The 23,946-nt window shown below is 45.2% G+C and overlaps 1 protein-coding gene across 4 annotated transcripts in view; it reads right to left on the bottom strand.

Moving 5' to 3' along the window:
- GLI3 (GLI family zinc finger 3) overlaps positions 1-23,096 on the bottom strand; it is a 290,010-nt gene extending 266,914 nt beyond the window's left edge. Inside the window, exons 1-2 of one of the 4 annotated variants that reach the window (XM_081244801.1) lie at positions 22,989-23,096; positions 8,198-8,362 (exon numbers count right to left, since the gene is read on the bottom strand). In XM_081244801.1, coding sequence (XP_081100927.1) covers positions 8,198-8,321 — 124 coding nt within the window. In that variant the 5' untranslated portion in view covers positions 8,322-8,362; positions 22,989-23,096. Of the gene's footprint in view, positions 1-8,197; positions 8,363-11,506; positions 11,706-22,168; positions 22,265-22,697; positions 22,721-22,988 lie in introns of those variants that run through there. The other 3 variants (XM_081244803.1, XM_081244800.1, XM_081244802.1) reach the window with 3 other exon arrangements.
- Between the last annotated feature and the right edge of the window lie 850 nt (positions 23,097-23,946).

The following is a 23,946-nucleotide window of genomic DNA, read 5'->3' on the forward strand; positions in this document are numbered from 1 at the left end:
ACCAATTCAAGATGAAATATTTAGATAGAAAGGAAAAGAAAACGAACAGTGAGTATAGCGAACAGGATCTAAAAACTCACGGATTTTTTTTAAAAACAAAAAAAACCATAACATCAAGCAACTTCTACAGTTCTAATGCTTTCCATTATTATCAGTGACTCATAAGGTAACTATTACTACACTGAGTTTAAAAACAGGTATTTGTCAAAATTTGGCGGGGGGCGGCCTTGGGGTTCGTTCTGTGCCTTGACTGTGGTGGTAATTACAGAACTTTATGGATCTGTCAAAACTCATTGAAGTGTATGCCAAAAAAGAGTAAATGATGCTGTATGTCAAGTTTTAAAAATAGAAATTACAGCAGGTGGCTTTGGCAAGATTTCCACGTAAATACGATAACGGGAAGGGTTTTGCTTTCACCATCACCCACCTCCTTCTCTGCCTGGGACCCTCGTGGTTCCCAGCGCTCCCGGTCTCACCCTCTAGCAGCCCTGGAACAAAAGCCCTCCCCACCAAGTAGGGGCTCAAAGTGGTACCCAGCAGAAGGCCACCGAGATACCTCCCCAGAGAGACACTGCCCTCCCACGAGCTCCATTTTGGCCCCGAGTTTCAACTCTTTGGTTCCTGTTTCTGATTCTGACCAATTTATCACTGAAAATGTGAAATACTCACATCACTGGATCACAAGTAATCAGGGCAACCCCGAAACTTCCCACAAGCTGAACACATAATGCTGTGGCTTCTTTTCACTCCCAAGTCTGGAAAACTGTGGCAAGAAGGGATTGAGATTTATTCCTGATTTCTCGGAGCACCCAAGAATTGTTTTCGGAGGAGAAATCCAATAGCTATACGCAAGAGAAAAGAGCAGCCTGGCCTCAGGGAAGCCCATTTGCACAGAATTACTGACTTCATCCCATAATGTGAAGGCGTATTTATGAATGAGGGGTAGACCTGAAAATGTGATTCTTTAAATCCAACTTGTGCCAATTTCAGGATCAGTGACTTGAGGTATTGTTTCCTGATCCAAGCTCCTATCATTTCCTTGTCTGTTAAGCTAGGTCCTGACGACCGCCACATTTTAAGGATTTTCTGTAAGCCAACACCCTCTAACTCTCTCCATCAGATTCAAGCTTAACCATGCACAGATTATTAACAAATGATGTTGTGTTGAAAGGAGTCAGATGAAAAGTGTCACTATATTAAATCCTGCCAGATTTTATCCAGAAGAGGCTATTACTATTCCTAAAAATAGCTACCATGTTTGAGCACTTACTGTGCCAGCCTCAGAGATGTTAAGTAATTAGCCCAAGATCACACAGTGATGAAGTGGCTGAGCGAGGGTCGAACCCTGGCATCCACACCACTGCTGTTCTGCACATGCCCCCTGCCCCACTGAGCCGAGGAAAGTTCTGGCAGTTCTGTGTACTGTGTAGGCTGGGGCCCTCCAAGCCCAAAATACTAAAGGAGGATGAGGTGGAGGCAGGGAAAAGACAAACCAGGTGCTAAGTCGAAAAGTTTGAAGTGTTATGTGGAAGGTGGGAGGGATGAATGAATGGGGAACAGGGAAATTTTAGGGGTGCCACTAGTCTATAATGGCAGCTACAGGACATTATATATAGTTGTCAAAACCCATAGGACACACAACACAAAGAATGAACCCTCATGGAAACCATGGACTGTAGTAGTTAATCATCGTGTTATCCATATTACTTCCTCAATTGTAACCAACGTATTACACCCTTACAAAATGTTAATAAGAGGGGAAACTGGGAGGCGGGGAAGGGGTATATAAGAGCTCTCTATACTTTCTGATCAATGTTTCTGTAAATCTAAAACGTCCCTAAAATATAGTCTATTGATCCAAGCAGTAATAAATAAAATAAGCCTCCCCAAACCAAGTGTTATTAGGTAGCTCCCCAAAGGACACAAGATGATATGGAAAGAGAAAGAGGTGGAGGGCAGAGTCGCATTTGAGAAGAAGGTAAACATGCAACGTGCACTGATGTTAAGCATAAAGGTCCTTCTATGCAGGGGCAGTGTGAATGCAGGCAAGGAGCCCTTCCAATTGGCTAAAGCACAGGTTATAGATGGGAAAGCAGAGTCACAGTAAATCAGATGGGAGAGATTGGAGACGCAGACTGGGGTCTGATTTCGGAAGATAACTCGATATTAAGCGAAGGATTTTGAACTTTATTTTATAAGTAGCTGGGAATCACAGAAGGTTCTAGACTAGGGGTGTGGCATAACCGTAAAAAGATTAATTGGGCAGGAGCAACTCCATGAATCAGGGCCGAGCGATTGGAGAGAAGGTCACTTTAACTGTCTAGGCATGAGGTAGTGAGGTCTGAAATAGCACTGTGCAGTAGGGTGGCCCAAAGGGACACGTGGGTGAATAATTACAGAGGAAAATCTACCAGGACCTCAAAACTGGTAGGACACGGGAAGCCGGAGGTTGGAAGGGGTCAAAGGTGACCCTGGGGTTTCAAGCCTGGATGAGCACAGGGAAGCTGATACCCTCAGCCAAAATAAGAAGACAGAGGTTGCCAGGGAAAGGAACACGAGTTTGGAGCTCAAAAGAGTCAGGGCTCTTATGAGAATCAGATTATTTGCCATGAGTTAGTTGGCTTAAAAACATGAAAGCTCTTTTTAAAAAGCATAAAATTTAATGCAGCACAAACTACCCTATAAATGGGTACCACGAACCTGAAAGGAAACAGTTTACCCCAAAAAAAGACTCAAGAAAAGGGATGTACCATATGCTGTTTCTAGTGTTAAGACATATAATCAGTGGTAGTTTTCAAGGTTAAAGAAATCAAAATGAATTTTCTCAAAATTGCCTTCCCTGTTTTCTGGCTTGAGAAGGCATTTGGAAGGAAGGTAGAGAAAAAAAATGTTTTTTAATAGTTCTTCCTTAAGATGTGTAAACTCGGTCATTTGGGGGCTTTGTGAAACACCTTGAACCATTTTTCAGACAGAGTCCAGCAAATTTAAAATTACTTTTGCCAAACGTTTTCCCCTTAATTTCAAAACCTATGTCTATTTTCAAGAAAACACAATCATTTTGTTTTGGATTCATAACATTTAACTCAGCCCCATGCTTTGTCTTAATAACGATGGCTGATGTTTTGCTAAGCTCTTACTGTGTGCAGTCCTACCAGAAAGGTACAGGCATTGCCTCACTTAATCCCCCTGGAGATCCTGTGAAGTGGGTCTAATTAGTATCTTGCTAAACAGATGAGGAAATTGAGACTCTGAGAAGCGAATTCGCCCACACGCATCAAGCTAGTCCTTGGTGTTGCCAGAACTCAGCCCAAACTTTCAACCCAAACCCCAGGGGTGCTCCTATCCAACACCCTACAGTGTGAAACCACGTTATCTGAAAGTCCTTTCCATCCATCTGTCCATCTGTCATGTGCAAGGAAATGGGATGTGGCCAAGAAAAAAGGGATTGAACATCTAAAGGGACAGGAAACCTAAAACTCACAACCTACAAGCTTTCTGGTGTGAACTGTCCACCCACTTCTGAGCAGAATTAGGTACATAAACTCTTACCATAAAAAAGGACAAAAAGAGACAAGAGATCTTGGTGGTGAACAGCCGATGAATTCCCAACTCTTAACAAAATTCTGAGCCATCTTATTCCCAGCCAGGAGACTAACAGATATCCTGATTAACACTCATAGGAGTTATTGGACAGTTTGAAAGAAAATCACAAGGCCAGGAAGTGACCAAAAGTTAAAAAAAAAAAAAAGTATCTCCTACATATTTTCAAACCACAACACTTTCCCCTTAGAAACCTCAAAGAATTTTTTTTTAAGCAGAGGAGAACCAAGCCCTCCTTTTGAAAGAATCAAAGTGAACAGGGAACTTCCTCTCCATTATTAATCTATCAACTTTGGTTTCATATTGCATCACCATTAAGATAATTTCTGCTTTCTATCACTTTAAGGTATGTTCCCAATAAGTATCAGATCTGATAAAAGATCCCCAAACCAGGACCTACATATGCTTATTATTAACTGCTTTCTTTTTTAAAGCAGAGTGGTAGGTTAATAAGAAATATCAGATTACTCCTTTAAAAAAAATCATAGGCCAAAAATGAAATAAAACACTTCACACTGAAAAGTCAGTATTTGCAAGTCGTCAAAGGAGAGTTTATAGGACAATGAGAATGTTTAAGACATTGGAACACCTAGATTAAAAAAATGTCTATTTTTTACAAAACACAATATGGAGCTTGGAAAGTAATGAATCCATACCTGAAAAAAACAGATCATTAAGGCATTTTACTTCAGGTGCTAGCATATAAACAGATTTGAGATTTTTAAGTAAACAATGACACCTAATATATGAATGCACACTTTATATGTGAAAGACACCATCTTGGACGCCAAAAATGATCATTTACATGTCAGTTGCACTGAACAAATATTCAGAAAACTGAATGTCTTCTCTTTTGTCATTTATGTTTAATAAATAACACTAGAGCTTAAAATCAAACTATATAACACATGAAGCAAACATTGTGGTTCCTGAGTAAGTATACTGAATGCTTCATATGGTGATATAGGTTCTTAAATGTTACAAAAATCAGTTTGGCTGTGTTTTATCCATAGAAGATTTAGAACAGTTTTTCACTTGTGTTATTTTAAATTTCAACGTTAAAAGGCAAATCCTTCCTTAAAATGTTGTTTAAGGTTTTTGAACCATACATTTTGGTTCGTGTGTATGTGTGCGTTTGAACAAAACTCTGCATGACTGTTATTCTAGGAGTAGATACTCAGCTGAGAAAAGTAAGAAAACAGATCTGTAAGGACATGCAGAGGAATGTGCATGGTTTGGCTGGAAGGCTCACAATCAGGAATAAATTGCACCACATAATGGCTGGAAAAGTTAATTAAGTCAACCTAACACAGCGCCAATAGCAAAACGTTTTCGTTTGTTTTATTTTAATCTTGAAATTGTGGACGGGAGAAGAAATACACAGGTTACATCCGTAATGTATCTTGGTGCCGAACTCATTTTTCATTGTTCATTTACAAGTCTCTGAATTGCAGAACTTTGTAAGGAAAGCCTAAGAACCCCCTGGGAACAGTAGCAATTGGTACTCCCTATTATAGGATCCAAGTAATTTTCATTTCCTTTTTGTGAAGAGCCTCAGTGGAGGTATCCAAGCACTTCTGAAATGTTTGCAGAGAAAAGACAGAACGGGAGACAGACAGAATAGACAGACGGATGGATGACCATAGCAATGGCAGTATACCAACCTTTGGAAGCCTGCCCCCATACCAGCTCTTAAACCCAAACCAAACCACAGACCAAAGTCCCCAGACTAGCTGTGTGACCAGAGCTGAGAGCAAAGGGCAGCGTGCCACCAGGTAGAAGCTGGCAGAACAAAGAATTTGGGCCATTCCACACCCTCCTAAGCATGATCCTAGGGCCATAAAGAGGCTCTGAACTAGTTAGATGAATCCTGCAGAGGACTTTGTAAAAAAAAAAAAAAAAATCATTACAATTATTAGCATTGCTTATGTAAAGCAATCACAAAGAAAAAGGTTTATTTTCCTTTGTCTCAATTTTTCCCATCTTTAAACTTGTTTGATGGTTTTCCTGGAATCTTCCAGCAGGATTGCCATTGATATTTCAAAAACACCACTTCCATGTTCCTTTATTTGGTTGGCTCTTTATCTTATTCCAAAACAAAAAGGAGTCAATCTCTTACAAGAAATAGAACACTGAAAAAATGGTGAGAGCTCACAGGATTCTAGGACAGCTATCATTCACGCAGGAGTCCTGCAAACCTGAGGGTTTTGCCCCAAGATAGGACGTGTCTTACACCCATTTAGGAGGTGCTTCAAGGACCCAGGCTGATCAGGGTGGGAAGCCCATGGAATTCGGTTTCGGAGTCAGTTCTGTGGTTACTTCGGACTCAAGGACTAACTTTTATAAACCATGACTGTTTCTTCCCTGGATGCTTGTTCCCCGGTGGCTTCCTGGCTGCTGGGCTGATTAGGTTAGTTCTGTTCCTGGTCACCCTAAGCAGGTTAATGAGCAGAACTCATGGTCAGAGTGAGTAGCTCCAGACAAATGCAACAGCACCAAAAACCTGCCCAGCAGGTGTCCAGTGGCCGGAATCGCCAAAGTGGCAGCGCACCTTGACAAGGACAGATCGCTATTGTTACTCCGCTGAAATTCACAGAAAGGACAGTGGTTTACGGAGGCGCCACGTGGCGCAGCCTGTTCTCACGCACACACTTACACACACGCTCACTCATTCACACGCACTGACACTCACACACACCGCTATAAAAATCACCCAACGTTGATGTTTCATGAAGCATGATATCCAGAAAGCGATTATTCCTACAAATTTGCTATTAAAATTACCAAATCACCTACATGGCATAGACAGATTCTATTTCTGAAATAAGAGACATGTCTAATTTTTACAAATTCCAGAGAAAAGAAACAAGGGCCACAGCATGCTTTTTTAAGGAGAAAATATGCCTTCTATAACCTCATCACAGGAATAATGCGAAAAGTTGGCTCTATTAAAATAAGCTCTAGTTCTGACCTGAAAGACCATGAGTCAAGAGAGCAATATAGTTTCGTATGTATGTAAAGTAAATTCATGATTTTAACTCAGACATAAATAGATCTCCCTTAAGAATCAATTCAAAATGGGACTCAGTAGCCGAAAGGTTTAATGCCAGCCCCTCCCCTGGCCCGGTCAAGCCAGCAGTGCGCACTGGTGACATTGGGGAAGGAGAAAAGAGAGCAGCACACACTGTGGACCAGGATGGGCACAGAGAGCAGGGCCAGGCAATGCCACAGTTCAGACAGGAAGGTGCAGCTTTTTTACTGGATGTCTGCCCTCACAGCCTACACTTCTGGGCTGTTACCTTCCAAAGCAGATTCTCACTCTCCCATTGTATGTAAACAAATTGGAGGGGCTTCCCTGGTGGCGCAGTGGTTTAGAATCTGCCTGCCAATGCAGGGGACACGGGTTCGAGCCCTGGTCTGGGAAGATCCCACATGCCGCGGAGCAACTAAGCCCGTGCGCCACAGCTACTGAGCCTGCGCGTCCGGAGCCTGTGCTCCGCAACAAGAGAGGCCGTGATAGTGAGAGGCCCGCGCACCGCGATGAAGAGTGGCCCCCGCTCGCCGCAACTAGAGAAAGCCCTCGCACAGAAACGAAGACCCAACGCAGCCAAAAATAAATAAATAAATTTATAAAAAAAAAAAATTGGAAATCAACCTAGTCAAATCTTTTTGGAATAAATAAAATATAAATGCACAGGGAAGCAGGGAGCAGGTTGGCTCAGCAGATGCAAATCCTTGTACCCAGGTAGGCAGTGTCCAGGACTGAGACCAGCCCATTCTTCCTAAGGGCACATGGCAAAGCGGACAGCGATTCGCAGAGGCCAGGGGTGGCTATGAAATCTACAAAAAGCCAAGGCGCTGCTGGCCTTCAAGAGCCGAAAGGCAGGGAAAGGAAGTGAAGGTTACTCTTAACTTATTCAGTCTGTTTTTACCAGAGGGGGCTCTGGAATTTATTTTCAGTGCTCCATGCTTGAATTGAAATGCCTCTCAACACTTTGCTTAAAATATTAAAACATACAGCATGTAAAACAGTTGGCTTTCTGTATCTCTAAACGCAAATTAAGGACGTTAAATTTTTATATGCCAACAGCAAAACCTGCAACTCAGAAACTAGATGAGGCTCAGCCGTTAACAATTTTTAAAATCCTTTAGAGTAGACTCCTTAGGGTTTGGGGTCTGCAGGGGACCCTATCACTAATTTGGACAAGGCAGCTCTTGTGTCTTTTGTAATAACTGATAACTGATTATCCCAACAAGGGGAGAGTTTCCATGTGAAATGCAAAGCATTTTGAACCCCAGCCAGACTCATCAAGATGATTTCCAAAATGCCAAAACAGGAACTTCCTATAATAAATAACCTATCACATTTACATCTCGAATTAGCAAATTTGGAAGAAAACGTGTAGTTTCAGCGCCAAAACAGAGACGGCTAAAGCCTGCCCACCCCAAGCCCGCACCCCGACCTCCACCTCCATCTGCACTCTTCAGCTCTCAGAGCACAAACACGGGTCCAGGTGCAAATGCTCAACTCGCAAGGAATGCAGAGCACAGAAAAGGACTGAAGGCTTGACTGCTGGTAATCCCCGTGGCCGCTCACCATTGGAAGTGGTGCTGGAGGCCACGGCTTTCTCGCTGACGTCTGGTCGAGTGGAGTATTTCACTATGGAATTCTCCACTTTCTTCTTCTCAGTGGTCGTGGAGCTCTGGGACTGGGCCTCCATGACGCCTTCTCATTACTTCAGCTCTGGGCGACCAGGAACCCCTGCAAAAACAGCAGCGCCATCAATTTCAAATAAGAAGGGGAAAAAGGAAATCCCACTCCGAAGGCCACTTCACCTGTCACCTGAGGAGGTGCCTAGGGCATCAGCCAGTTCAAAATCTGGAAGCCCCTCCTTACCCGCAGGCTTTCTTGCAAAAAGGCCTCAAAGTGCTAGTAACAAGCCAGGCGAATTCTGTCTACACGTGCAAAAGGAGGAGAAAGGGACTTGTCCATAATGGGGGACTTTTCCCAAAATCCTACTGGGCATTTGTTATTAAATGGTCTAAATATCTCCATTTCCAGCTGTGCTTACGGCGAGAAATCCAAGTGTCACATTACTCCTTCAAGCCACATCTACAAATGTCTCCAACACTTATAAGAAGGTGGCCGCTTTTCTAGGGGGCAATAGGATAACTTTCCAAGCCAGGGAAGTTTTTTAGTTATTAATTAGATGCTTTAAAGAGTGACCGACAATTTCTCCCATCCAAGCCCAACTCAAGATTCTGAATCAGAGGATTCTGGTCAATGATTTTGCTTCCCTCACCAAGATATGTGAATCGCAACATGCCGCTTAAACTTAATTCTTTCAGGAAAACCATACTCTTTAAGCTTTCTTAAAACAGTAGAACATTTCCATTCATTTAAGTTACATTTTTAAAACAAACAAAGGTGATAGAACAACACACTCTGGATCCCACAGGAAAAGGCAAAAGATCACCCACAGCAAAGGCTGGAACCACTTAAGAAATATTAAAACTCAGCTACAGGCAAGGGCAGTTAGTCTGTCTTTCACCAGCTTCATTCATGTGATAATCGCCCTAACTCATCATTCATCAATTTTCACTCTGCTTGATTCATGTTCTTTTTTGGCAGTCATGATCTACACCTACAAAGAATACAAGAGAAGATGACAAGTCTCCTCTCTACCATGTTTCCCTCAAGCCCTCTAGATCGTGGGCATTTCTTCCGTGGAGTCACCTGCCTATTTTCTACATTTAGCGGAGGCCACCGTGTTCCATCAAAACAAGCATTAGAGAAATAAAACAAGCAAGTGCTTCACAGACTAAAAGAGTTAAAGTACCAGACGGAAGATTTTTAGTCATCCTTAACTCAAACTTGCAAGGGAACTGCAATCTGGGATAAGTAACTGGAAAAGCTGAAGGCCCAGAGGCCTCATGGCCCTGGAGCACCAGTTCTTCCAGTAACTTCCATTTCTTTTCCTTGATTATCCAGTGGCATTCACTGTAAAACACACAAGTTATTTAAGAACAGCTTTTCTAGAATAAAAAAGACAAAAAGACGCCCTAGGTTAAATGTACATATCAATTATAAGATCCACTCTGAATTCAGAAACATCCCTCAAAGAGCCCCCATAGATCACAACAGTGAAGGAATATAGACCTTCTTTTCTCAAGGCTGCCACCGTACACAAGTCCACAGGGGAGGGCCTGATTGGCACCCCCTGGAGGTGTCCAGTGCCTCAGTTTCCTCATCTGTCACATGACAGTGTCACACAGTGGGACTTCACCTTGGGGGTGGGAATGGGGGGTGTCCAGTCCTCTTTAAGAATATGTTAAAACTTACAGACCCTCTCCCCCCAGAATCCCCTTAAGCGCACAAAAAACTGTCCATTTGATTTCCAAGGGATCACAGGCCCTCCAAACCAGTTAAAGAACCCTTGAAGGAGAAATTCTCAACCACCCCTTCTAGCTCTACCAATCTCAGAATGATTCTTTAAATTTTTTGCATGCCCCCCCCCCCAAATTGACTTAAATATCATTTTTAAAGCATGCCACAGAACAATTCAACCCATTCCATGGCACTGTTTCTCAGAGTGGTACAAAAGCCACCTGAATCAGCCTTGTTTCAGTGCTTGCAAAACATCCAGAGTTGCAGGTCCAACCCCCGATGTCTTTGCGGTGACCCCTGGAACCTTTATCTGAACCAGCACTGGTGACTATCAGTTTCAGTGAAGCTCACAGACAACTGCTCTACATATTTTTTGTTTGCTGCTCTGTACCCAATACTGTAGGTGGTCCTCACTGAAGTCTTGGCAGATTGGATGAACTAATGAATGAAGTACTGAATTCCAACAGCCCAAAAGAGCCTATCCCAACTGCCATCCCAACAATGAACTCTGCATCGGTCGGGAATCTTTGTTGAATGTCCGTCTTCCCCTCCAAACCCTAAACTCCAAAGGCCGGGCTATCTACCCAGCACCTCATACCTGTAAGAATATTTACTGAGTAATAAGTGATCCAGCAATGATCCTGTGACCCAGACAATTCAGCAGTGTCTTAAATCTTAATTGCCACAGATTTAGCTACATATCTTTTCTCTTATAGCCTGTGTTTCTTTGTAAACTGGCAAATTATATCAAAACTAAAAAACTTTAATAGGAATATTTAATTAATCAAAACACTCCATTCTCAACCATTTTGGAGAAAAAGGGGCACTTACTATAATTGTTTCCCTCAGAACACAAATACAGTTTTACCGGTCGAATCTGGATGGAGTTTACGAATACTGGACACAGAAACAAGCTAATGGACCAGAGGGGGGAAAGAAAAAAAAAAACCATGAAGAGATGGGATTCTTGTCTCTTCCTTAGCAGAGGGAACTAATTAATAGTATTGAGGAGACAAGTCACCAAAGCTCCTTGACAAACTTGGTTTTTGGAGTTGTTGGTTTTTCCCCCCAAGCAAAAGACTTCATTTTAACAAAGCAATAAAAACCCTCCAAATACTCATCACCAGAGAGAGGCTCAGTGAGAAGAGGTAAAGCCCCAGGCGCTGATTGAAATCGCACTAATTAATGGTCTTGGAGAACACTAATTCCTCCCCCCACCCCCTGTTCAAAATGGATTTTTTTAAAAAATAGACCCTTGGTCACTCAAAAGTCTACCCCCTTCTTCTATTTTGACAACTTATTTTTGGATCTCATTAGTTAGTAACTAATTATTTAAAAGTGTGGTTTGTGCTTGGAACAAGGCTATAAAAATGGCAACTTGCCAAGGCAGACATCTGCTTCCTGTATATCCCTATAAATTATATCAGCTTAGTTTACTGATAAAAACCCAACTTTGTCCCTGTCAGTTACAAAGGAGAAAGTTGGGGTTTTTTTAAATACATTTATTTATTCATTTACTTTTGGCTGTGTTGGATCTTCATTGCAGTGCGCGGGCTTCTCACTGCGGTGGCTTCTCTTGTCGCGGAGCACGGGCTCTAGGCATGTGGGCTTCAGTAGCTGTGGCACACGGGCTCAGTAGTCGTGGCGCACGGACTTAGTTGCTCTGCGGCACGTGGGATCTTCCCGGACCAGAGCTCGAACCCATGTCCCCTGCATTGGCAGGCGGATTCTTAACCACCGTGCCACCAAGGAAGCCCTAAAGGAAAAAGTTTTAACATTCTAGACTCTCACACCTCATCAAAACTCTGCACCAAGAGTTAGGGAGCAGAAAAGAGTGCCTGCTTCTAGCTGGGGTGGCAATTTTTTCATAGAATATTCAGCCGAGTTGGGAAACTCAGTCCCGAGTTGATACAGGAAAGCATGAGGTACAGAAGGGACCAGTAAACATTCCTGATGGAATCCTAAAACATACAGAATTAGGTCCGTAGCCTATAGGACTCCTTATAAAATCTGGCGTTTCCTAAATAATAAAGTATAATTTATTTAGAATGTAACTCTCAAGGAAAACTTTGCAGTTCTGCTTCACTTCAAAGATCTTTCTCTGAGGAAAACATGCCACTGGTTTTTAGATGTGAATGAAATGAGACTTTTAGACCCTGCTCCCTTTCTTTCAGGGCCAAACTGTTCTCCCTCAATCCTTTTCACCACTGCAACATTACATGCAAGATTTGCTGGCATGCCCCTTGACTTTTTATGCTTATGAAAAAGAAGAGAAAAAAGAAAAACTATTTGTAGCTGATGTTTGAGTCCCAGCAGCTTGGGTATATGGGAAAAACAAAAACAAAACAAAACAGAAAACCCCTGCAGCCAAGAAAAACTGCTCTGCTAAATAGACCTGCTAAAGCCTGACGTTTCATAGGTAAAATGCAGGAATGAAAATGCCTTCTTGAAAGCAAACAGTCATGGCTTTTCCTCATTCAGCTGTCCCTGATCCTTCTGTAACTTTCCCGAAGCCTGAACCCAGGGCACAATTAATTCCAGACCCTCTTTTAAAACTAATCCCTCTCCTACTAGCAACCTGCCCACAGGAGGGTCTTTCCTTTCTAGATTATAAATCTGAACTTGCGTCAACCTCCTACCAAATGAGACATCCTATCCTGGAGCCACTGACCAGGTGATGCTGTAGTGCATGTCTCCACTTGAAAGGCAGCCAAAGAAAAGTTGCAACATTTATTACTAATCTGAAGAAATGGCGGGGAGGGGGGAAGACCTGCACTGGAAACAGCACTCCCCCACCCCACCCCTGCAAAGCCTCGGGTGGCCCTCTCTTTAGAGTGGCCACTTGGAGCTGCAATTTAAAAATACAAAAACAAAACAAAACCAAAAAAACCAAGAACTTTCATCTTTGCAAAGATAAGATGTCATTTGTGTGATTCTTTTTCCATTTAGTAAGCAGTGGGCTGTGGTCACGGCTCCCTGGGAGCGCACGCAACCTGCGCTTCCACACCAGCTTCCCTTCTGTTCCCCGCACGGTTCCAGGGTCCGCGTCTTCACACCTCGGCCGCGTCTCCGCGTCCCAGCCGCCTCCCCAACCCCCGGGATCCCGGCGTCGCCGTGCGGGCCCCGCTCCCCGCACGCGGTCGCAGTCGGTGCAGCGGCGGCCCCGGGGCGCCCGCCTCGCCGTCTCCTCCCTCCCCGGCGCGGGCAGACCCGGCCGTAGCTCCCGGTCCGCGCCCCGCGGCCGCGCAGCGCTTGTTCCTGGGAATCGGCCGGCCCCGCTCGCACCCGCCCTCCGGCAGCGTCCCCCACCCCCACCCCCCCGGAAAGCGCAGAGCAGGGGCCGGACGATCGGAACCCCGCAGGGCCTCCGCCGCCCAAAGAGCAACCCTCTGCACTCTGCATCACCCCGGTCACCGGCTCCCCGGGCGCTGGAAAACTCTCGGCACAACTGGGCAGCATCTCCAGCAGACAGTGGTCGGTGGCCGCCCTGCACGCAGTCACACAGCTGCTTCACTGGCTGAATTCGGAGAGAGGCAACTTTCAGGGCACTTTGCAAGGCAACACACTCTTTTCGGCACTACAACACTGCGGAACCCTTGACGTCTTCAGGAAACCCCTGGCTGTGTGCGTCACTTCACCAAACTTCTAACTCGCTCCACCGGCTCTTAACCCTGTTCTAAATGTTGTTCCTTCATCAGCCGCCCTACATAGATTAGGTGTTGTGAATGGTGTAGGCACAGACCCATCTCATGGGCTCTCGGGGAGGAGGGCCCTCAGTGGGGTTCCAAAGTTCAACCTTAACCACGAGGCTTTAGACAGTAAATGGAGAGCGTGAGAAATCACAATTCTGGGAACATGTGCAAAAATCAGCCTTTCCCCTTGCAGATCTCTGCAGTGAACCCTGGGAATGCGCATACAAGCAGGATTCCATGATGGGTTAAACCCTTACAATGTTCAAAAGGAAGCGCCAGTGCTAAAACCAACGTCTGAAATGATGTTTGAACTGTATAAAACGACTCTCTAATCGAAGGTGAAATGAAACAGTAGTTCTAAACTGATAATGCAGCCTTTGTGAACAGCAGACTACTTCATTTATTTCCCTAATCCAGCTGGTTTATTTTTCAGTGGCCTGAACTTGGGTTTTCCTTTTTTTTTTTTTTTTCTTAATGCATTTAAAGATTTAAAACAACTAAGTTAAAAGCCTGATTCGTGGCAACCTGATCAGTTTCTGATGGGTTAAAACAGCTATTGCCAAGGAGGGATCAGAAAAAAAGAGGCATTCCAGGAGGAAGAGCGGCACTTTGAACAGCATGGCGATTAGGCCTTAAGTGAGTAATGATTCTCTGCAACCCAAGGAACTCTGCTCAAGAGGAGTAAGACTTTCCTCCAGAGAAAGTACCTTTACTTACACCTGCCCGTATATGTACAAGCTGAATGATCTTCCTAATATGCTAATATTTCAAAAATCCAAAAGAACCAGCCTGTGTAAGGATTTCTAAGGAGCTGCCACCATAACACTGAAAAGTGACATTTCTCTCATACTGTATTACTTACTAGCAGATTACCTGCTCCTACAAGACACTAGTCTGAGAGCAGCCATTTAGGTAAAATTCCCATTAAATAGAACAGCATGGCGATTAGGCCTTAAGTGAGTAATGATTCTCTGCAACCCAGGGAACCCTTTGCTCAAGAGGAATAAGACTTTCCTCCAGAGAAAGTACCTTTACTTACACCTGCCCGTATATGTACAAGCTGAATGACCTTCTTACTATGCTAATATTTCAAAAATCCAAAAGAACCAGCCTGTGTAAGGATTTCTAAGGAGCTGCCACCATAACACTGAAAAGTGACATTTCTCTCATACTGTATTACTTACTAGCAGATTACCTGCTCCTACAAGACACTAGTCTGAGAGCAGCCATTTAGGTAAAGTTCCTATTAAATAGTTATACCTTCCTGCAGCATTAAAATTCAGTTCCTAAAGAACATGACTGCTCTAGGAAAATTTTTTTTTTTTTTTTTGAAAATCAAGAAGCACAAACTAATGCTGATTTTAACTTTTGAGCAATTCTGGAAGTGAGAAATAGCGCGAGTTTCCATGAGCAAAATTTAGGGAATTTGAAACATTTCAGTGGATTTCATGTAATCATGCTTTATAGAAGAAAAGCTCTTATAGGTTGGTAATGTGGTTGATGTTTCCTGGTGCTCAAAATACCTTTCTGAACTTAAAATCAATTAGATATGCATAACTTCTGTGACACACCAACAGTTCCCAAGATTCCTAAGGCTTCCTCTCCCTCCCGTCTGCACTGCCTTTCTTTCCTGCAAGCTCAACTCCATAAGTTCTTAACGAAATCTTCATGAATTTTTAACTACAGTATTTTTAAATGTGCAATTATTTTACCTTTACTGTGATTCCCCCCACCCCCATGATTAGGAAAGCCTAAAGCCGTAACTGCAAGTAAGAAAGCTCCTATCTGTTCAAGTTGCCAAAAATGGTCTTTCGTAGCCTAGAGGGTTCCCCAAATCTGCTGCCTATTGTTTTCGGATCTTTCTTTCCCAGTTTCTGAAGCTCCTAATCTCAGATAAACAGTGTTCATGACAGACGTCCCTCGAAAGGGAATGGAATTACTCTATGGGGAAATAATTGCCTGGCTATGGACTGAGTTTGGTTTTAGTAGATTAACTACACCTCAACTTTTAAGGAACCCATATATTTAACTTCAACTACTGAAAAGCATATTTGACGTGAAGTCATCATTGCTACTAGCGTTAAAAATCACAAATTACACTTTGCGTGCCAGTTTTACTTTTCTGCCATGTGTATTTAAAAGGAAAGATCATCAGCTACTCTTGACTTTCTCTGCTGCCAGGAGGACTTTATGAGAAACATTTGAAGGGTAAAGGTCTCTATTTAATACTTGTTACTGTTTCGGAGTTTTGCAAAAACTACGAAACACCAGTTCCGTGTACTTTGGTTAGGCTTTGCAGGAAGTGCCCTGCATAGCAGGTGCCAGGAAGGAATGAGCTGGCACCCCGACTTTCTGTGGGCTTGCTGGAGACAGACAATCCTCAGACAGAAAAGGAGATCTTTAAGTCAGTTATCGGTCTATAGATCCGCTAAGCTCATGAAAACTGCATTTCCCTTAAACCTACATATATCACGAAAACAGCATGACTGATCAAAGGTGACCCTTGTCTCACTTCCCTAAGGTGTACAGGAATTAAAAGTTTTCACACATTTTCAGAAGAAAAAAAGCCCTAAATTTAAAAATCCTTCTTAGAGAACTTCTAAAACTTTTGGTTCCTAGAATCAGGTGTTCCTTTACAATCAAGCTTCAGAGAGTAGAATACATGTTCTATGAATAGGAATATACTTTTAAACCATCACAAATATGAGACCAATATCCGCTGGGTGTTAAAATCAGCTGGAGATCTCCCAAAGGTACTTATTTTTTTTTTTCTCTGGTATGTTCATCATACTTCATCCTCCCGATTTTTAAACTGGGGATTCTTGAATCTTAACTGCAATTTGCAAAGCACATTTTTCATAATTTAAGGATTTTTAATCAGGGCTTATTCAGTAACAATTACCCCCTGGTCCACTCAGCCTATAAACTTTGCAGAATTCTTCAGCTGTCTTACTTTTTGGCCCCTGCCCACCAATCATGTACAAAACCGCCAATGCAAACTATACCAAACGATGCACCCTCCCAGTGAAATGCCCTGGTGTGGAATTTCATTTGAACCTCACAGTTCAAACAGCAGATGTTGTCCTGAAGTGGCGTGGCCTGGTCCACGCTCCATTCAGATTTCCATACATCTTAGTTCATTAAGGCTTCATTCTTGAGCTGCTGCCTGAGGTTCCTCCACACACAGGTAACTCCCTTGAGACTGAATTATTCTTTTCTAAACTACCACAAGCTGAAATCGAGAATATGGTTTAACTGCTTCATTCCTTCATTACGACAATTTGAGAATTAGCTTTCATCTGAACTGTGAGTTTTCAGTCTCTTTTTGTAAAACTCCATAGTTTGTAATGTACAGCACTCTGGAATATTGTTAGGTGTTTTATGCAATCTCCCCCAAAAGTTCAAGTAGATAAAGCTGCAGATTTCCACATGAAAATAAACAAATAAGATGTCACACTGCCTTCCGAAGGTACTCCAAGAGCCAGAGATTTAAATAAGAGAACACTTATCTCCCATTATTTAATTTCATTTTGCAGCATAAAAATTACCCAAATATACTAACAAATGCTGATGTTTCAAACATACTCCTGTGTCACACACACGCACACACACACACACACACACACATGCCATCATCCCCACCCCCCCAAAAAAAAGTAAAGAAAAGAAAAGCCCACTAGCTGTTTGAGGCTAGCAATCAATCCAATTTACTGCAGGTACAATTTACATGTACACTGCATGCCACAACGAAACCACAGTGTGATGCCAATAGGGCCCTTAAGAAAGTTTTCCCCTAAATCTCTGGAAAGGAGGTTTAAAAGAAAGCAAGGATTACAGTCAGCTAGAAGGTAGGGAGGGGACTTACCTCAAACCCAGCCAAGCAGAAATCAGAGCAGTAATTCTACAAGTCGACAGAGTACACTTTCAAGGCTATAATGGTGTGAAGAAGTGCTGGGCCACATGGCCTGAAGGCAGCGCTAATACCCTGATGACTGATGCTGGCCGGGCATACAATGAATTTGGGGCTTGAAAACTAACAGAAACCATGCAGTACTTTGACAAATGGGCTTTCACAATTTCATTCATTGAATAACCTTTAAGCACAAAATTGGCTCGAGTTCTCTTGGGAATTACGTGACACGTCTTGGACGATGATGTGAGTATTTCCCTTTTCTAATTATGACTCCGTATGCAAAATGCAAAAGCACCCTAATGTGAGGACACAACTCCAGATACTGCAGATGCATATGTGGAGCTCAACACAATATTGCCTTTCAGGAGGGGACGGGAATGTTCCAATGCCACCTTATTAACTAGGTAATGGTCTGTTCATTCAGTTTCTTTAGAGAGCCATAGATTTTCTGGGACGTTTTGTTGGGTTGAAATATACACACACAGAACAAAAACCACTTTCACATTAAAGAAAAAAAAAAAAACCCGAAAGTGGTCATGAGTAGCTAAGAAGTGTGGCACTAAAATATAGTGCATTTAGAATTACAAGTGGAAAAAGTCTAAGTTTAAGGGGCGAGGCAAAGGAAAAGTGCCTTGAAACAATTGAGACACCACGTAAGGTTTGCAATCGAATACACTTGCCAACAGTTAACATCCAATTTCTTCCCAACAGCTCCCTTCCCTTATAACCCTGCAAAACCAGCCCTTAGATGGAAAAATCATAATTTTGGCAATTTCGAAAGAGAGCATGAAATATCTAGAGTGTCTCTAAATTAACAAGTACCACTTACTGTTAAAGCATTGCCTTTAACAGCTTCTAAAAACTTAAGAAAAGGATCTTAAAACAGGAAGCTTATTGAGCTCATAAACCTGTTATTGGAGCCAGGAACACATAGCATATTTAATCTGCAAACTGTGAGAGTCTACAGTGATTTCAGCAAGATCTGAGGCATGCCCTCAAGGTTTGCTGGGATCTGGGATTAGGGGGTTGATAAGAACCTCTACTGCCCACGGACATGTTTTTCTTCTGCAGTTAAACACAAATGCACAGAGACGTTTGACTGCTGCTTGGCGTTACTGCTCAAGTTATAAAAAAGCTTTGCAGCTCCTTTTGCTGTCAATATATCAAAGTTAAAAAAAATCATCAAAGTGTGAAATTTCATTTAAAGTCTTCGCCAGTCTACAGCTCTATTTCACAGGCCCATCAAATACAAGGAGAGATGAAAAATACACTGGAAGTGCTTGAGAAAAGTTTGTAGTGCTCCCCCTGCCCTGTTGTTGTTTATTCTGTCTCCCTTTATTTGCTTTGAAACTAGAACAAATCAATTTTCATCTGGAAAAATGACAACAGGAAGTGAAAGGCAGCATCTTTTAGTAGCCTTTAATGAAAAGACAACCTGAAGTCATTATTAGAGTGGAATCTTGTGCTTAACAAATGAAATAGACACACACACACACACACACACACACGCACGCACAATTTCTTCTACAGTCATGTCAGCATTTTAATTGACTCTCATGATATAAGTTGGCAGAAAATTTCTTGAGTCTTCCAAAACAAATCAGACCGACTATAGAATATGGATGCCAGCAAAACTAAAACCTCCTTCAAAGAATTCTTTAGCTGGGGATTTACAACAATTGCATAAAGAAGAAAAGGCTGACTTTTAAGATAATCTACTATAGTCTAAAAGCATTAACATTCCATTACTAAGGTTTTCTTGAGGATTTCATGACTCACTGATTCACTTTTCCTTCAAGACTGGTTTTTCTTAGTACATGACTGTCTCCATATAAGTGAGTGCACTGGCACAATGATCATTAAATTGTTTCCTTTCGTAAACTCCCAAACCCTATCCTTAAAACATGGGGGCAAGGGGAATCTCAGTAAGCAGGATACCTCACATAGATTGTAAGGACCCCTAAATGGCAAAGCACAGAGGAAGTCTGAAACCCTTACAGCATGCAGGTAATTGAGAAAACTGGCCAAGAAACAAAGGAAAGTTCAACTTTTAGGCTTGGGCATCAAACTGATGAATTAATGACTGTTTCATTAAATAAGTAATGAAATAATTCACCAGAGTCATTTTTCATCAGTACTGAATTTTCTCATTTCTGTCTGTAGTCCTTTGCAGTTTCAACATACTGGAAAAATGTGTTTATGTCAGGGTTCGATCAAGGAACATAAACATGTTAAAGGTACCAGGAAGTCGTAGGTATCTAAGTTGAATCTACTAGCCTTTCATAACAATACAATCTATACCGTTTAAAGTGCTTCTGCGTGTGTGAAATTTCACTGGACACCTCTCATATCGGACTGACTCAGGCATCTGAAACCAAAGCTTCCCTAGGCTGACTTCAAGAATCATATACCCTCAAAGGATCTCCCCTTAGGCAGGCAGTTTCTAATTAAATAGCTTTTAGTATAAAATAAACCTCTTCTCCCTATAAGTATGCTATTACAACTAATTTAAATGTTAGTTCATGTTTGTTTCAGGTCTGACTATAGTCCAACTGGCCAAAGTGTTTGTGTACCAGGTTAAGACCAATATTTCCTAACATAAACAAATTCTTTAGATACTTCACACAGTTTACATTGTAAAGCCAATCACCACTGCTTTAATAAAGCCCCTCAACTGAAATACTGTTCTGCTTCAGAAAGATGAAGCGATTTTGAGGTTATTTCACTTTGAAACATAGCATTTTCCTCCTTCAAAATAATCTTGACACATGTAATTAAGAAACTGTCAGACCATTATTAATTTTTAATTTAAAACCTAAATGAAATAATTACAGGAATCAATCAATAAGGCACCTATTCAAATTACAGAGCAATTACATAAATACTCAAAATTAATACTTTAGGCCAATTCTTGAAGATTTCCGTCTATAATATGCTAAGACTTCAAACAACACAGAAAGTGTAACGTGGGGACCATGAATAGTTCCTTCCTTAAACAGACAGAAAGGACCATGGCAGAGGGCCACACCGGCCATGCCCAAGGCACTCAAGCTGGAACGCTTTTTAAAAGTTAATTGATTTCCAACAGACACTTATTTCAGGGATCTCAAAAACATCCCAATTCCGTCCAAAATCACATTGGGAGGGAAAAGCCTAATTACCGCGAATTTCCAGCAAAGGGCTCTGCAGAGACGAACTGGGGAGAAGAAGGAAGAAAGATAAAGGAGAGCAGAAGGTGTTTTCTAGAACCAGTCCGACAAATGGCACTGCGCACATCTCTGCACAGCGGCCGACCCTCCATACCTCCGACTAAAGGGCTCTTTTACTTGGAGATGCGGACAGTCCATCATTTCAAACTGAAATGGCAGCTGGAAAATGTGGAACAGCTGGCAGAGAGCTGGGAGAAAATGTTTTACATAAATATATGTACATATAAACTGGCAGAGGGCCACGAGCGCTGTACCCAAGGCCGGAGTCTGTTCGGGACTGCACACCCCGGAGATGAGACCCTGGGGGCGGGCGGGAGGAGTTGCGGGGAGGATGCCTCCTTCATACTCTGTCTACACGGGGTCAGCAAGGGAAGCGTGGGTCCAGCTGCTCTCGGGATGGCATCTCCCAAAGGAGGTGTAATCAGGGACGTGAGCACAAAGTTCAGGGGAGGATAAAAGGCCTGGGTGTGCGGTGGAGCTTCGGCATCTGGCAATCTGCTTAGAAGTCGCTTCACAAACTCTCCAAGTTTGGGTAAATATTTATTCCCTCTCCACCTCCTCCCGGCCCTGTGCCCTCTGCAACTGCAAAAAGTAACTGTCCCCTGCAGAGTGATTCATACCCAACTCTGCTCGGTGAAAATGCGGCCTCTTAAATGATTATTGCAGGGGCCACGGTTACCCCCCGCCCAACTTCCACCGCTCACTCCCTGCAGCTTCTAGTGCTTTTCTTTCTTTTGTTTTCTTTTTTTTTTTTTTAATGCTGTCCCTGGAAAAGAAAAGAAATGAAAGAATACCAAATCATCCACAGATGGTACAGCTTTCACTTTTCCTCTCTCAGGACGGAGGCGCGCCTCCCTCGGATGGGAAGCGCAGGCTGGAGGAAGCCCCCCGCCGCGGCGCTCCCCGCGCGCACCCACCTCGCCGCCCGCCGCCTTCCGCGCCCGGCCCCCCGGGGGGGATGCAACAGTGCGAAGGCGGGCGCCGGGGCCCCGGGGGCTAGCGGAGTTCCTTTAAGCCCTCGGGGTGGGGAGTGGGGGCTTGGGGCGCCGTCGCCGCGGCTGCTGCAAACTTCTGCCCCCACCCCGCCCTGCCCCAACTTCGGGAGGTGAAATTCTCCAGTCCGTCTCCGGATGGCCGCCGACTCAGACGCTGGGAAGGCGAGCAGGAGGGGGCGAAGGGAACACTCGCTCCGACGCCTTACCCGCTGCTCCCGAAATCTGGGCGCCTCTGGACAGCCATATTCAGTTCCTCCCGCGCCCCCCGTCGGGGACCCCCCCCCCGTCGACCCGGAGGCGCGGGCGCGGCCGCCGGAGCGGGCTCCCGGGTGCGGAGCCCCGCGAAACAAAGAACTTCGGGCGGGACGTACCTGCGGCGGCGGCGGCTGTCAAGTCCCCGAACTTCCCATAGACCCGCGTCCGGGGCGCGGGCGGGCAGCTCCGGGCTCCGCGCGGCCGCGGGCGGCTCGGGCTACGGCGAGCGTCCGGGCAGGGCGCGGGGGGCGCCGGCGGCGGGCATGGTGCGGCGCAGGCGGCCGCCGGGCGCGCGGGGAGGGCGGGTCGGGGCGGCGAGGGGGCGCGAGGGCGAGGGTGCGAGCGCGCCGGCGGCGGTGGCGGTGGCGGTGGCGCTGCCCCTGCCCGCTCCCGCCCGCTCGTGCGGCTCCGGCATCGGTTTCAGGGATCGTGTAATCCGATCCCTTCTGACTCACAGGCCCTGAGTGACAGTTCTGATTTGGTTCACCCGCGGGAGGGAGGAGAAAGAGAAAGAAAGAAAGCCCCCACCGCACTCCCCTCCTGGCATCCAATCGACTTTCTGGAAGAAGGTCCCATCCCGGCCTGGAAACCCGCGCGGGCTTGGAGGCGCCCCCCGCCCGGACCCGCGCAGCCTGCGCTACTCACGGGTGGAAAAGTTGTTCTTCGGCTCTGCGTTTCCCTCCCTCGCGCTCCCTCCTTCCCTCCTCTTCCTCCTCCTCCTCCCCGCGCTCCTCCTCCCCCAAGTTTTAACAGATGTTGCCGGACTCTCGGCTCTCGCTCGTGCTCCCTCTTCCCCCGCCCCCGCCCCCGCCCCCGCCCCGTCCCTTTTCTTTCGGCCCCTCTCCGGCGGCGCGGTGGGGACGCGCCGAGCAGCAGGACGCCTGCCGCCGCAGGGGGCGAAGTTGGGAAAACTTGGAGGAGTGCGGCTCGCCTTACTTTTGCTTTCTCGCTCCCTGCAGGCCGCGCCGGGTGCCCGCGCTTCCCCGCCCGCCGCGTCCCCGCGCCCGCAGCGGGTCCCAGCGGCGACGCGGGCGGTGGCGAAGAGGCGGCGCGGGCCGGGGTCGGGGGCTGGCGGGGGGGGAGCCCGGGCGCCCCGAGCCACGCGCGCGCTCCCTCCCCGCCCTCCGCCTCCTCCGCCCCTCCCCGATCCTCACACGGACACATTCAAGCCTGCTCCTCCTCTTCCCCCTCCTTGACCCCGCGCCCGCTCGGCGCGCCGAGGCCCCACCCACCCGGCGAGGGGAAGGGGGCCCGGGCGTGAGGTCACCGCCGCCGTCCCCGCCCGCGCTCGCCACACTGCCGGGACGCCCCCGCCGGCCCGCGCCCAGCGCGCCCCGGCGGCGTCTCCCAGATCCCCTCGCCTCCCAGTCCGCCTCTCCCGCTCCCTTTTCTCCCCGCTCCCAGTTTGGGCTACCTTTTTCTTCTTTTAAGGCCTCTCTGATCACAACCCCCGCTCCTTGGCTCGCCCACTCCTTGTACATTTCCCCAGGCCAACCCTGAAACTCCCCTTTTCTCCGGAGGATGCTTTTGAAAGTTCAGGGTTTTTCTCTCCACCGGACTCATCTGCCCTTTGGGGCCAAATCTGGGAAGTGGGAGCTCCCACTACACAGCCTGCTGTCCCCATGGGCTACTTTATAAAGGACACAAAAACAAAGACCCCGGGCTTGGAGCCTGGACTCCAACGTGGTGCTTTTCCCTGAGCTACAAAGTGTCTCTGTCCCTGATTGATTTTCAGCGGCCCATACCAGAAAAAAATTATTTTCCCTCTGTTCTCAACCGGCCAGCCTGCATCCATCTGTTCCCTTTCAGTGTACTCAACCTGGACCTGTAACCCAAAAAAGAGAGTCCCCATGGGGGGAAACAAAGGGGGAAAAAAAAGAATGGAAAGAAAACC

Source organism: Mesoplodon bidens (genome assembly GCF_964165515.1).
Source record: "Mesoplodon bidens genome assembly, chromosome: 9".
In the NCBI taxonomy this organism is placed as follows: Eukaryota; Metazoa; Chordata; class Mammalia; order Artiodactyla; family Ziphiidae; genus Mesoplodon; species Mesoplodon bidens.